This window comes from Megalobrama amblycephala, linkage group LG7, assembly GCF_018812025.1.
Source record: "Megalobrama amblycephala isolate DHTTF-2021 linkage group LG7, ASM1881202v1, whole genome shotgun sequence".
Lineage (NCBI taxonomy): Eukaryota > Metazoa > Chordata > Actinopteri > Cypriniformes > Xenocyprididae > Megalobrama > Megalobrama amblycephala.
The window spans coordinates 44,400,946-44,415,461 of record NC_063050.1 but is presented as its reverse complement, the minus strand read 5'-3'; the positions used below and the strand labels follow the sequence as shown (position 1 = coordinate 44,415,461).

At 35.7% G+C, this 14,516-nt stretch overlaps 1 protein-coding gene across 8 annotated transcripts in view; it reads right to left on the bottom strand.

The window, feature by feature from the left end:
- Nucleotides 1-90: 90 nt before the first annotated feature.
- Nucleotides 91-14,516, bottom strand: part of si:dkey-92j12.5 (multiple PDZ domain protein) — a 58,066-nt gene continuing 43,640 nt past the window's right edge. For 5 of the 8 annotated variants that reach the window (XM_048197675.1, XM_048197668.1, XM_048197671.1 and 2 more), the window contains 15 exons: nucleotides 13,935-14,026; nucleotides 13,500-13,545; nucleotides 13,104-13,181; nucleotides 12,639-13,010; nucleotides 10,438-10,521; nucleotides 9,920-10,188; nucleotides 9,651-9,798; nucleotides 9,480-9,551; nucleotides 8,360-8,408; nucleotides 8,232-8,275; nucleotides 8,014-8,124; nucleotides 4,991-5,095; nucleotides 4,763-4,872; nucleotides 1,417-1,540; nucleotides 91-1,199 (listed from right to left, as the gene is read on the bottom strand). In XM_048197675.1, the coding sequence (XP_048053632.1) occupies nucleotides 1,035-1,199; nucleotides 1,417-1,540; nucleotides 4,763-4,872; nucleotides 4,991-5,095; nucleotides 8,014-8,124; nucleotides 8,232-8,275; nucleotides 8,360-8,408; nucleotides 9,480-9,551; nucleotides 9,651-9,798; nucleotides 9,920-10,188; nucleotides 10,438-10,521; nucleotides 12,639-13,010; nucleotides 13,104-13,181; nucleotides 13,500-13,545; nucleotides 13,935-14,026 (1,869 nt within the window). In that variant the 3' untranslated portion in view covers nucleotides 91-1,034. The remainder of the gene's footprint in view (nucleotides 1,200-1,416; nucleotides 1,541-4,762; nucleotides 4,873-4,990; nucleotides 5,096-8,013; nucleotides 8,125-8,231; nucleotides 8,276-8,359; nucleotides 8,409-9,479; nucleotides 9,552-9,650; nucleotides 9,799-9,919; nucleotides 10,189-10,437; nucleotides 10,522-12,638; nucleotides 13,011-13,103; nucleotides 13,182-13,499; nucleotides 13,546-13,934; nucleotides 14,027-14,516) is intronic. The other 3 variants (XM_048197672.1, XM_048197673.1, XM_048197676.1) reach the window with 2 other exon arrangements.

Here is a 14,516-nt window from a genome sequence, read left to right as displayed (position 1 = left end):
GTCCAGTTATTTTTTGTTTTACAGCAATTAAAATTGCAGTATACTTTCAATACTTCATTTGTAGACTTTAATAGACAATTATTTACAGCAATAAAATGTATTTGTTTACAGGTAAATTTACAGTAGAAAAATACTAATCCGAGTTGAAGAATATTGATTGTCATTCTAATGGACACAGTGGAGTGCGGACATGCATGTAATGCATCTGACAACATATACAAACACAATGATTATGGTTCGTTATTGAGTTACAGTCAGAAAATATTTCTTTTATGATATTAGTCTTGCTTTAAATAGTTTCATAAATGTTTTTTGTATGATTTATAACCTAAATGTGTACCTGAACCACACTTACAAATAATCAATTGAGAACAAATAATTATGCTTAATGTGAGCTCTCAGCGTTAGTTATGCCATTAGCTATACCAGTTATGTTCATATAACTCATACTGAAGACTGAAAAGTGGAAATAAAGATACAATGGTACAAATCGGTAGTGAAGCAATATAGTACAAAAAAAAACAGCTGATATGTATGTCAAAGTCATATAGTTTAGCACAGTGGTTCTCAATCTTTTTGATGATTATAAATTATTCACAATTTTAAGTTTCTTATTTCTTGAGCTGTTCCTCAATAAAAACTGTTTATTTGGGGAAAAGGAGGAAAATTTTTCCAGTTTACATTTTGATTTTTTTAAGTCTATTTAGATTTAATATATTAATATTATTATTTATATTAAAAAATAATAATTATATGTCATCCTGCAGCCCCCTGATTGAGAACCACTGGTTTAGCACTAGTCTCTATTGGCTTCTCCCACTTTACACACTGTTGGGATTCACATTTTATCTGAAATACTTTTTTTTTTTTTTTGCAATTAGAAAAGTCTATACATTTCGGGAGACTTTTTTTTTTTTTTTTTTGAGAAATACAACTTGTAGAATCTGTCTCCATCTGTGTTTAACAATCATTCAGACATCTCCTTGAGGTCTAAGAAGAGTCACAGCTAGGGAAAGTGACATTGTGTGACACTATCAGCATGTTGGTAGTCTTTTTGAAAGTACTTGTAGAGTAACCATCCCGCTGGTTTGTCTAAGGAGCTCGACAGCCTCAGATTGAGTGACACCCTCCAGACTCTGTCCGTTTACTGTCAGCAGCTGATCTCCGCGACACAGACGCCCGTCCTCCACCGCAGCTCCCTGTGGAAACAGAGCACTGTCACATACGCTTCAAGCTCAAATACACAAATAACATTACTTTCTCAGTCAGAGCACTGTATGTCATGCGATAGAATGTGCACATGCTGCGATTCATGCAAACTGAACATGTGTTTGGACATTGATCTATGGCTCACTGCAGTCAATAGATTTATTCAACTCAATTTTTTTAGCTCTACGGCTTTGTCTCATTGTGTACCTTGGGAAATATGTTCTTGACATAGATGGGCAAGTCTCCATGGGAACTGCCAATTCCTCCTATAATACTGAAGCCAAGCCCAGCAGAGCCACGTTCGAGAGCAATAGTCTGGAACTGAGGAGAACTTAAACATACACAAAAGACAAATGGAATTAAACCCTTTTTTTTTTTTTTCCCAGAGACACCCTACTGGCAAACAGGGCAAAGATTAATCTCTTAGTGCAGTTAGAAAAGTGAAAAAAAGCAAGCATAACATTTCTATTGAACAGGGTTGTCTGAATAGTCTGGGTGCCCTGGAGGGGAAGTCCTTTATCTATGTGTAGAATTCTGCTGACTCAAGAATCTTACAGCTCTACAGAACTACACTTGCAAACTTGCTCTGAAATATCCACAAGCAGACATTTAAGTAAAAAGTGCAATTTTATTATATTTCATGGACTCATTGAATGCAGGGTTGGGATGAAACCAGTAATAAATCTTAAATGCTAGCATAAATCAGAGCCATTGTCAACATACTATGGGCATAGTTGACTAAAGGTTCTGGGGAGCTTTTCCCAAAACCATAGTTGCTAACTAAGTTAGCAATTTTGTTGGTTGCAATACAATTTCCCATTGCCAACCAACTAAGTTGCTAACAGGTTAGCAACTATGCTTTTGGGAAACGCACCCCTGCATGATATAAACTACTCATTGGTTCCAGTGGAGACTTGACCCACCCATAAAAAATTGTCTTGGAATGCATTCATTTTAGTGATTAAACCTTTCAGTTGGAAAGTGTAATATTGAATGAAAATTAAAGCAAACAGAAGGGCTTTTCACACTTGAAATAGTTAACGCTGGGTCATTCTAAACCCCGGGTGAACGGAATCGTGGGTTCACTTGTTTCATGTTTCACTGAATTTACTGTTTGTTTATAAAACGGTTAGTTCCTGTACTTGATTCTGATTGGTCAACAGCTGTGTTTTATTCATGATAAAACACAGCTATGACCGCTTCATCAAACAGTTCTGTGTATCACTACACAACACCCTTAGCAACGTAAACTGTTTGTTCTCAATTTATATTGTTCATTGAAGCTTACTGTATTATGTAGTAGAGTATTGTGAGAGAGATATCGAGTGAGTGAGTTTATTACCTGAATTCAGATTTAGCATTTTCCTTCAGATCAGTCCTATGTTCATAATAAAAAATCAGTTTAAATGTCCGATGTATTATCTTGTCCTTTTAACAGTTAAGGGGTTTTCCCTTGACTGACAGAACTGACAAAGGCTTTGACTAGCGAGTTCCGTGTTCACAACAATTCAGTCTTTTCAATGTAAAAGTCTTCGCTACTGACTGACACTCATAAAGACAGTCTTTACCGCTGAAGGGGCTGCAGGCACTCCACTTCATGTCGTGCCTAACAACGCCCTTCAGCCGTGACTTATTCACGATTCAGCACAGCCTCTCGTACCTTATTGCTTACATACAATACACAGTGTTTCTGGCAGGTGCGTTCAAGTCACTTTCATCGGAGTAAGATGGCGGTGTGCCTTCTCTTAATTAATTACACAAAAATACAGCACTTCTACTTGTAGAAGATGAAGAACAAATAATGTGCATCAGTTGTGTTTAGCTTTTTTATGTTTTTAATTAATTTATGAAGCCACTGTAAACTTTATTGTTACATATTATATTGTTATATTATAATGCTTCCATATTTTGTGCAGGCAGTTAGCTTACTTCGTTGTAAATAGAAAAGCCTGACAATGTCACTGCTAAATACCTATAATATTGTGGTATTCTCACTGACACGCCCCCAACTCATACAGATCGGAGTTTAAAGAAAATCCCGAACTTCCCACTCGTATTTACGACATTGTGGTGGCATTCATGTGCGTTCAGCTCGTAAATACGATCTTTCCGACATGACCATAACATCACAAATGCGGTGCTTACTCTGCTCCGGAGCAGGGATTCATAACCCCGGTGCTTACCCCAAGTGTGAAACGTTCCTTTACCCAGGGTTAAAAGCGTTGTTTAGAACTATAATAACGCGGGGTTAAGTGCAGTGCGAAAAGCCCTAGAGATACAGTCGGCAATCACAGTTTTTTACAGTCGCTAGGGCAGATTTTTCAATACTAAGGTCACTTTTTCAAAACTCATCACAAAGTTCTCCTAACTAACTTTAATCTTGACACAGCAGTTAATTTCATTCAAAATGCACTAAACCTACCAAAACACTTACATGTCTCAAATCAACTCATTCTTCCAAAACATTGGCAAAGGTTTCCACCCAGCAAACACACTTTGTCAGTCATAAAACACTGACCTAAAAAACACTAACAACAGGTAGCATTATACGATTACTTTTGTAAAATTTCTTAACAAAACATGAATAACACTCTATTGTTTATAATTCACTGCAGTTTGTTACACAAACCATGTTTACATAACAGTACAAAATTATTCTGAAGTTTTCCCCTTTGAATGGATGATAATGAAATTGATAGTAGGCCATTTGATTTTTTAGATTCAGAATATATTTCATTACAATATTACTGTATAAATGCAGCATATTTCTGTCTTATTCAGTTTTGTATTATGTTATTGTTTTGAGCTTAACAGTTTTGAAAACAGTATGTAAGCATGTACAAATTGGCCTGTAGGTACGCTGAGTTTTGGCGTTTGTTGTGTTGAAGTGAGAAAAGAATTAATGTAATTTGAAAGATGTAGTCATTGAATGTATTTTGTGCCAAAGAAATGATAAATGATCCACAGTTTAGCCCACATAGATTTCTGTTGTGCTCACTGTGTGAAGAGTGAAAAGTGACCCAAGTATTGAGAAATGGGTCTTAGTGATTGTAAAAAAAAACATTTTCTACATCTTTACATATGGGTGAATAAAGATAATTTGGGATAGTGTTTGCACTTTTAACTTCTACAATTTACCGTATAGATCAGAGGTACCAAGTGCCCCAGATTGAATATGAAATAAATTTGATTGTACCAAAAAAGAAGTCTCTTATGCTCACCAAGGCTGCATTTGTTTGATTAAAAATACAGTAATATACAGTAAAAACAAAAAAACTGCTGCGAGGGTGTTTGTAATACAACAGCTGTGGGAGTGACTGCAAATTTGACATCTTTCTGGAAATACAAAAATTGTATTTGCTGTCATCTCCCATTCACCACTACAGAAGTTCAACTAAGTCAACTTCCACTTTTGAGAACCCTGGAAATGTGAAAAGGGTCCATTATCTAAATGTTTCATGAGACTACTGCCTATAAAACAGGAATCCACTTCAGATCAGTACAGTTTGACAGTGTTTATGTATTAGAAACTATAAATATTCATTTCGAGTACCTCTGCTTGTTGAGTGTAGTGTAATTTTCTGTGAGTCCAGGTGAGCAGTGAATTAAAGATGACCGATCTTTCCTGAAACTAGCTCCATCTGCACAGCCACTTGGCATCACCTTTAATCAAACACACAGAGTGTGACATTTACGTAATAATGAGCTCTGTGAAGAATGATTGAACATTTAATTATGTTTTGTATCTGAAATGATTTGATATGTGTCTGATGATACACACCTGCAGTGTGACGGCTCCGCTGCTGTTTCTCAGGAGGGAACTTGCCTCAGTAACTGAGAGACTTTCTGTTGATGTACCGTTAATGCTGATGACCCTGGCACCCAACTGAAAATTCAATTCAGTTATTTTTTTGAATGTGGTGGGTTGTTGCCACTTTCCATGACTAGGGTATTCAATGTCCCGTGACATTTAAAGCAAAGTATGATTATTTTTTTAGTAGTAGTACTAGATTTGTGAGATAAACTAGTATGTAATATAAAATAAACTTAGTATGAAAAGTAGCTAGTTTTAAAGGTGCTCTATGTAAGTTTTTGACTGTACTAAAGCATAAAAATACCACAATATGTTTGCAGATACTTATTAAACAAGCTGAGATCACATACTCGTTTCTCTAAAAACCATTGCTTCAGCCAGTTATTTTACTTTGAAATTTGCATTCCGTGTCAGAATTTCTGTTTTTGTTTTGGTCTGTGCAAGACCACAAGTTGCCAATTTACCCAATAGTATTCTGCCTCCCCGGGTTGCCAGTTGGCGGAAAACACATGCAGTGAATTGCAGCCATGGAAGCCAGCGAACAAACTGGGTCAGAGATCGAAGATTCTACCTGACCTAAAAAGACTCAGCATCCATCTAAAAATCTCTGTGAACGGGAGCACATTAAAACGTGATATCAACTCATCATAAATAAATAAATCAACTAATTATCTTACAGTGTGTAAGTCTGTTTTGAATTTGGACTGCAGTACCCATTTCAACCACCAGCTGTCAGTCTTACATAGAGGACCTTTTAAACATTGAAGGTTCACACTACCGTTCAGAAGTCTGGGGTCATAACATTTTATAATAATTTTGAAAGAAGTGTAATTCTCCCAGGCTACTTTTATTTGATCAAAAATACAGTAAAATAGAAATATTGTATATTTATATTGTGTATATATATATATATATATATATATATATATATATATATATATATATATAAAATAGAAATATTGTATATTTATATTGTGTGTATATATATATATATATATATATATATATATATATACATACAGTGCCCTCCACAATTATTGGCACCCTTAGTAAATATGAGCAAAGGTGGATGTGAAAATAAATCTGCATTGTTTATCCTTTTGATCTTTCATTCAAAAAATTCACAAAATTCTAACCTTTCATTAAAGGAAAACAATTGAAAGTGGGGGGAAACTCACATTATGAAATAAATGTTTTTCTCCAATACATGTTGGCCACAATCATTGGCACCCCCTAGAAATTCTTATGAGTAAAATATCTCTGAAGTATATTCCCATTCATATTTACATTTTTTTAGCACACCAGGGTGACTAGGAGCATGAAATTGTCCAGCCATGATTTCCTGTTCCACAGGAATATAAACATGAGGAAAGACAAATGCCAAATTCCCGTAATCATTCATCACAATGAGTAAAACCAAAGAATATAGTTCTGATGTGCAGCAAAAGATTTTTGGGCTTCACAAAATAGAAAGTGGCTGTAAGAAAATACCTAAAGCATTGAAAATCCCCATTTCCACTATCAGGGCAATTATTAAGAAGTTCCAATCATCTAAACATGTTACAAATCTGCCTGGAAGAGGACATGTGTCTAAATCGTCCTAATGTGAAGTGAGGAGGAAAGTTTGAGTGGACAAAGACTCTCCAAGGATCACAGCTGGAGAATTGCAGAGATTAGTTGAGTCTTGAGTTTCAGAAAGCCTAAAAAAAATTATCAAACAACACCTACATCCCCACAAGATGTTCGGGAGGGTTTCAAGAAAAATCCTCTGCTCTCATCCAGAAACAATCTCCAGCATATTCAGTTGTCAGACAAGACTGGAATTTCAAACGGGACTGGCTTCTATGGTCAGATGAAACTAAAAAAAGAGCTTTTTGGCAGCAAACCCACCAGATGGGTTTGGTGCACATATGGATAAAAAGTACCCCATGCCCACGGTTAAATATACTGCTGGATCTTTAATGTTGTGGGCCTATTTTTCTGCTGGAGGTCCTGGATATCTTGTTCAGATACATGGTATCATGGATCCTATCAAATACCAACAGATAAAAAATCAAAACCTGACCGCTTCTGCTAGAAATCCAATAATGGGCTGTGGTTGGATCTTCCATCAGGACAATGATCCAAAACACACATCAAATCCAACACAAAAATGGGTCACTGGGCACAAAATGAAGCTTCTGCCATGGCCATCTCAGTTCTCTGACCTGAACCCTAAAGAAAATGAGTGGAGTGAACTGAAGAGAAGAAGCACCAGCATGGAGCTGGGAATCTGAAGGATCTGGAGAGATTCTGCATGAAGGAACGGTCTCTGATCTCTTGTCAGCTGTTCTCCTAACTCATCAGGCACTATAGGTGAAGACTCAGAGCTGTTATCTTGGCAAAAGGAGGTTGCAAAAAGTTTTGAATAAAAGGGTGCGAATAATTGTGGCCAACGTGTTTTAGAGAAAAACATTTATTTCATAATGTAAGTTTCCCCCCACTTTCAATTATTTTCCTTAAATGAAAGGTTATAATTTTGTGAATTTTTTGAATGAAAGATATATATATATATATATATATATATATATATATATATATATATATATATATATATAAAACCATCAAAAGCTGACCCCAAAGTTCTGAATGGTAGTGTACAAACAGTTTGATGTACATCTTGAGGTTTACAATGATCAACACTTTCTTTTTCTTTTCTTTTTTTAGCTTTATTTCTGGTATTTTTGCCTTTATTGGGATAGGACAGTATAGAGAAATTCCAGGAAGCCATGTGGGAGAGAGAAGGACAAGGGACTGGGAAAGGACCATAAGCCGGGACTTAAACTCAGGTTGCAATTGCACTACATTTTGGAGAGCGGCACAGAATCGGCTCCAACATCAACATTTCCTAAACTTAAAGGAAAGGGGGGGGGAAAGGCTTTTAGGCCCTATTCCCACAAAGCCTCAAGAATTCTCATTCTCTCTCTCTCTCTCTCTCTCTCTCTCTCTACCTGCAGAAGTCCTGAGTGTACTGCAGGTGTGGAAGGGTCCAGGTTGGAGATGTAAATCATTGGATCTCCCATTGTGTCTCTCAATCTCAACTCCATAGACTCACACTCATGCTGGGACAGAATCACACCAACCTTACGGTTACTACTGGATCATAACAGTTACTGCAGCAACATGACTTAAATTACTGCATTGAAAGTGCTTCGAAAACAAAACCCACCTTCTGAACAGTGACAGTTCTGATGTCAACGTTCCCGTCCAAAGCTGTGCAAAAAGATGAAAACTTATTGATGGTACTGATGAATAGAACTGAGTAGTTAATAACTGTCATGTGACAGACATTCTTACAGTCATGTGTGCTGAGAGAAGAGAGAAGAGGAACGTCCACCTTGCCCACCTGCCACAACACAGAACACAGACTCTGAGATGGATATTATTAAGATAAGCTGTGTTTGTGTGCTGTAAATATTGCATAGCATGTGTATGTTATGCATACTGTGTCAAGAGTCAAGACTAAATCTCTATCATACACTACCATTCAAAAGTTTGGGATGGGTAAGATTTTTTTTTAATGAAGGAAGGCTCACCAAGTGTTCACCACTGCTGCATTTATTTGACCAAAAACAGTAAAAATTATTGCAAATCGAAATAACTTTTCTATTTTACTATATTTTTCAAAATATAATTTATTCCTGTGATGGCAAAGCTGAATTTTCAGCATCATTACTCCAGTTTTCAGTGTCACATGAATGTGCTTCTTATATTTCTTTGGAAATCGTGATACTTTTTTTCAGGATTCTTTTAGAAAGTTGAAATAGAAATCTTTTGTAACAATATAAATGTCTTTAATGTCACTTTTGGTCAGTTGCATTCTTGCTAAATAATAGTATTAATTTATTTCAAAAACAACAACAAATCTCACTGACTCCAAACTTTTGAACAGTAGTGTATGCCTTAATATATGGGATAATATTAAACTCATATTTTTTTCATATTTGTTGTTATTACAATGTAGATATAAAATATATTCTAATATGTAATAATCATATTAGACATCATAATTTAATTATAATTTCACTACTTTGCCTCCAGGAAAACTGGAATATTGTTTTAACTGGTCTTCCTTTTCTTTCCTTCCAAAATGTCTTTTGTACAATCTCTTTAACCATCAAAAGCTTTTGTGGCATCTGTTGGTCTAACTCCAAAACTATAGAAATCTGATAATATAACATTTCAAAATATGGTTAAATATATAAAAACAAACAAAATCGACACCCTCATGTCAACTGAGTCAGAGTAATGGCTAAATAAATCTCTTTATTTCAATTCTGTTGGGAGTCATTTTCTTGCCACTGTGTACATAATGGCCTCACCTTAAACAGAGCATATTTTTAATTGAAATATTTTCTTAAATTTGAACACGTGCGTATTTACAGGAATAATCCAGTTGTCTTGTGTAATGATTTACCTGATCTCCATATGAGTAATGTGATGAAGCTTTAAAGCGTGCCATCTCCAACAACACAGAGCCACTACAGCTCTGCAACACACACATTGAGAGGGCATAATTAGCCCTGTAATGAATATAAAGGAAATGCATTGATTACTGTATTCCTGAGTGAAGTGTGTTTGCGTGCACCTGCAGTATTGCGCTGGCGTAGTCCTGTGATGCAGCTCGGATGTCCTCCCCATTCACAGACAAAATCTGGTCACCTAGCAACAGTCTTCCATCCAAGTCTGCAACCCCTCCCCTTGTTATCTCAGACACAAAGATTCCAGTGTCATTCCTGCAAGACATGCAGAAAATTATTAATTCAGATGAATCCGAAAACAGTTGATTCTATGTATTATTCATGGCCTATAGTGTGCAGTTCTGTAATGTAATTATATTCCTTTAGAATAACCCACCTTTTACCCACAATGCAAAGCCCTAGTCCCTGTCCTGGTTTGCAGTTCAGTTCCACACTGAAGAGGTCCCACATGTCCTCGGGTGTGTGGTTCTGGAGGGTGTGTGTGGAGTGGTTCTCTGTCACAGGGTCTCTGTAGATACACAATCGCACACGCTGTGGACTCAAGCGTAGGACGCTCAAGGCCTCTTCATGAGTGGCCATTCTCAGATCAATGCCATTCACCTGGAGGAGAGAACAGTGACTACACTCAAGAGCCATTCCAAGAACCTTGAAAAAGAAAAGTAGATTCAATATTTCCCTATTTTGATACTCAGTTCAGTTTAATCAGTCCATAAATATGTGCTCTGTACTTTGTTGATGTCATTTTTTAAAATCTAAGCCATGAGTTTATAGTAGTGATTGTACCTCAAAGTATTTGATTGTACACACTGTGGGTCAATGGAAGTTCTTTGTGAAAAAAAAAATCAAATAAACTACATTCTGCACAATTCACTGGTGAATGCTGAAGTTCTGTACCTCTAGTATATGATCTCCTGCCCACAACCGGCCATCTCTGTGTGCCGCACCATCCTTATTCACTTCATGAATCACTATTACTCCCTGTATGGGAAAGAAAGAAAGAAAGAAAGAAAGAAAGAAAGAAAGAAAGAAAGAAAGAAAGAAAGAAAGAAAGAAAGAAAGAAAGAAAGAAAGAAAGATTGATATTCAAAACTCAAATAGAAACTCAAAAGACTTTAACTGAAGTGAACTGAAAATTTAACAGCTATTCTTTAACACGAGCTGGCATGGACCTAGATATAGTACAAAATCTTTAATAATTTTTCTTTAAATGTTTTCTTAAAATTCTTTTTTTTTCTTTAAATGTTAAATGTTTCAAAATCCTTTGTTTATTTCCACATGAAAAAGCCCCAGATATGTGGGAAAGACAGAATATTGTTTGAACTCCCATTTTGATTTCTGGTGATTGCAACATGTTACTTCAAAATTCTTTTTTCATTTAAAGGAATATTTAATAAGCTTTATCAAGAGCATCACTAGCCATCAGTCAAATTAAATTAAATTAATTTATTTATTTATAAGCAAAAACTTGTTCAGGATGTTCAGCCAACTTTACAAATAATAAGCATTTTTGAAATAAATAATTAAAAGAACTTAAAGTAATTAAAGAGATCTTCATAGATCTGGTTTAAAACTCTTCTGTCAGCATCCACCATACAATTCCAGCTTAAGTGATTTTTAGTTTTATTTTTTTAATTGAGAGATGAGTTGAAATTACTTCCTGCACTAATCAACAGCATCTCATAACTTAAAGGTGCCCTAGAATCAAAAATTGAATTTACCTTGGCATAGTTGAATAACAAGAGTTCAGTACATGGAAATGACATACAGTGAGTCTCAAACTCCATTGTTTCCTCCTTCTTATATAAATCTCATTTGTTTAAAAGACCTCTGAAGAACAGGCGAATCTCAACATAACACCGACTGTTACGTAACAGTCAGGATCATTAATATGTACGACCCCAATATTTGCAAATGTCAGCCCATGATCGAGGCATTACACAAGGGCAGCCAGTATTAACATCTGGATCTGTGCACAGCTGAATCATCAGACTAGGTAAGCAAGCAAGAACAATAGCAAAAAATGGCAAATGGAGCAATAATAACTGACATGATCCATGATAACATGATATTTTTAGTGATATTTGTAAACTGTCTTTATAAATGTTTCGTTAGCATGTTGCTAATGTACTGTTAAATGTGGTTAAAGTTACCATCGTTTCTTACTGTATTCACGGAGACAAGAGCCGTCGCTATTTTCATTTTTAAACACTTGCAGTCTGTATAATGCATAAACACAACTTCATTCTTTATAAATCTCTCCAACAGTGTAACATTAGCCATTAGCCACAGATCACAGCCTCAAATTCATTCAGAATCAAATGTAAACATCCAAATAAATACAATAGTCACATAATCCTATGTATGCATGCAGCATGCATGACTAACACTTTGTAAAGATCCATTTTGAGGGGTATATTAGCTGTGTGAACTTTGTTAATGCAATGATAGAGTCGAGAGCTCGGGAGGGGGCGGAGAGCGCGAGCAATTAAAGGGGCCGCAGCCTGAATAGGCGCATTTCTAATTATGCCCCAAAATAGGCAGTTAAAAAAATTAATAAAAAAAAATCTATGGGGTATTTTGAGCTGAAACTTCACAGACACATCCAGGGGACACCTTAGACTTATATTACATCTTGAAAAAAAAAAAAGTTCGATGGCACCTTTAATTTGTATTTGACCTGGACTGTTTCTTCTTCTTCTACTGTACGGCTTCACATTAGTCACTTTTATGGTAAATTCCATTAGCTCAAACACTAGAGGATGACAATAACAATGCCAAGGTCTTGGGTTAAATTCTCAGGCAATGCATGAACTGATAAAATGTATATCTTAAAGTTGCTTTTGGATAAGTGCTTTATGTAATTTTTTGCAGTATGACAGCCTGATTCACTATAAAGATTCATTTTAAAGAAAAACACAGTGTGAACATTCTGCTAAACTCCTTTTGTATTTCACAGAAGAAATACAGGTTTGGAATGACATGAGGGTGAGTAAAATTATCCTTTTTGGGTGAACTATCACATTACTGTGGTATTCGATATTCAGGTTGCAACATTGTGAAGTCTAATATACTCAGTTTCCTTCATAACTTCTCACCAGTAGTGTGTTGCAGCCTCCTACTATGCTGAGGCCGAGCCCCGTGGTGCCCTTGCAGATATCAATTGTATTTATACAGCCAGGTATGATGGGACATGTAAGGGGGTCCGAGCTCACAGAACACTGGGCCAAAAAAGAAGTGCTGTGAGGCCCCGTGTGAGAACTCTGATTGGCTGTTGAGCCGCAGCGGCAGCTCTCATCAGCTGATGAAATGCCAGATGATGGAGGAGTACAGCGGCTGGGAGGCAAGTGACTGGCAGGATGACAGCAAGGCTTATGATTGGATGTGGCATTGATTGGAGCAGGAAGACCGATGTTGAGGCTCTCTGAGGAGCGTGACTTCAGTTTATCCTCTCTGCTGATCCTTCCATCCTATAGACAAACAGAAACATGAAAACAAAGAGAATGAAGCAGCAAGATATTTTGTGTCATGTGTTTGTCTAACATTTGATTTGACTGTTTTACCTGTGATAAAACCGAATGTTGACCTTCTCTGATCATATTAATATGCATGCCAGGAGATATAGCAGGACCGTTGTCCATCTAAACAGATAAAACTGTTATGAGATGACATAAGATATAGAAGATGTGGTAAATAAAGATAAAGAGTATTTCAGAGTAAATTAAAGAATAAGGTAAGAATTTCAATGAACTTGTCAGAAACATGCAGCTAGCTATGCAAATATATTGTAATGAACTTGTTCAGAATGTTTTTTGACAATGATTTGATTTGTTAATCGAGCGTAGCTCTATAATTATTGTCTTTTACTGTTTTAAGAAGTATTTTAGTTTATTTATATGTGTGTGTGTGTGTGTGTGTGTGTGTGTGTGTGTGTGTGTGTGTGTGTGTGGCTTCATTGCCTCCTTTACTGGTCCTGTAGTCATATGTTTCTGTACATCTTTATTCCTGAGAAGAAAATTATATATATGTGCATCAAAATATGTGACACATTTATATACTACACATGTAGATATACAGTAAGATCCAAAAGTCTGAGACTTTAAGTGAAAATATTTTAGTTTGATTTCAAATTTCACACAGTATTTTCATTACAAATGATACATATCAGCATAAAAATTGTAGTTAAATATTGATTTGAAAATTCAGACAGAATAATGCTGCAACATTACCTAGAAATATCACAGAATCTCTTCCTTTGTTTTAAATTTTATATTCTTTGTGGTCTGACACTTTTGGACATCACATTAATATACATAGGCTACCTACAGTATGAGTATATTAAAATTCATGGAAGATAGCTTGTGTTAGTCTGCATTCATGTGAAAATATTTCACCTTGTGAGCAGAATCCTAACTTTAGCTGGAACATTGTTGATGATTGCTGTTGCATTCTGGTGACTGCGTCCATACAGCACTTGTCCATTTATCTGCAAAATATACACATTACCTTGAAGAAGACACAACCTCGACCTTTGAAAAGAGACATATTTCACGAGTTTTGCTTTTTTAGTTATGTTGAGGAAACTGGGGGCAACTGTAACATTTTTACATTGTCCTTCATAACTCACAGACTAATACAAATCTATATACCATGTTTTATAACATTCATATGTGCCAAAATACAAGTAACATTAATAGAATCATAAAGAGAAAGGCTAATCAAATTATCAAATTGAATCAATCAATCAAAAAAAGTGCGTACAATGGTAACACTTGAAAAAAAATCTATTTAATTTTTAAGTGGATATTTAAAAAAAATCTACTTAAATAAGAGACTACTAGTATTAAAATGTGCTACTATAATTCCTTTATTTCTTGTTGATAATAGTGAATAGTTTTCACTCTTATATAGTACTAATTCGTATATCTGTCAGAAATGACGTGTATTTAAAGTAAAAGTCTGAGTGGGACTGATTG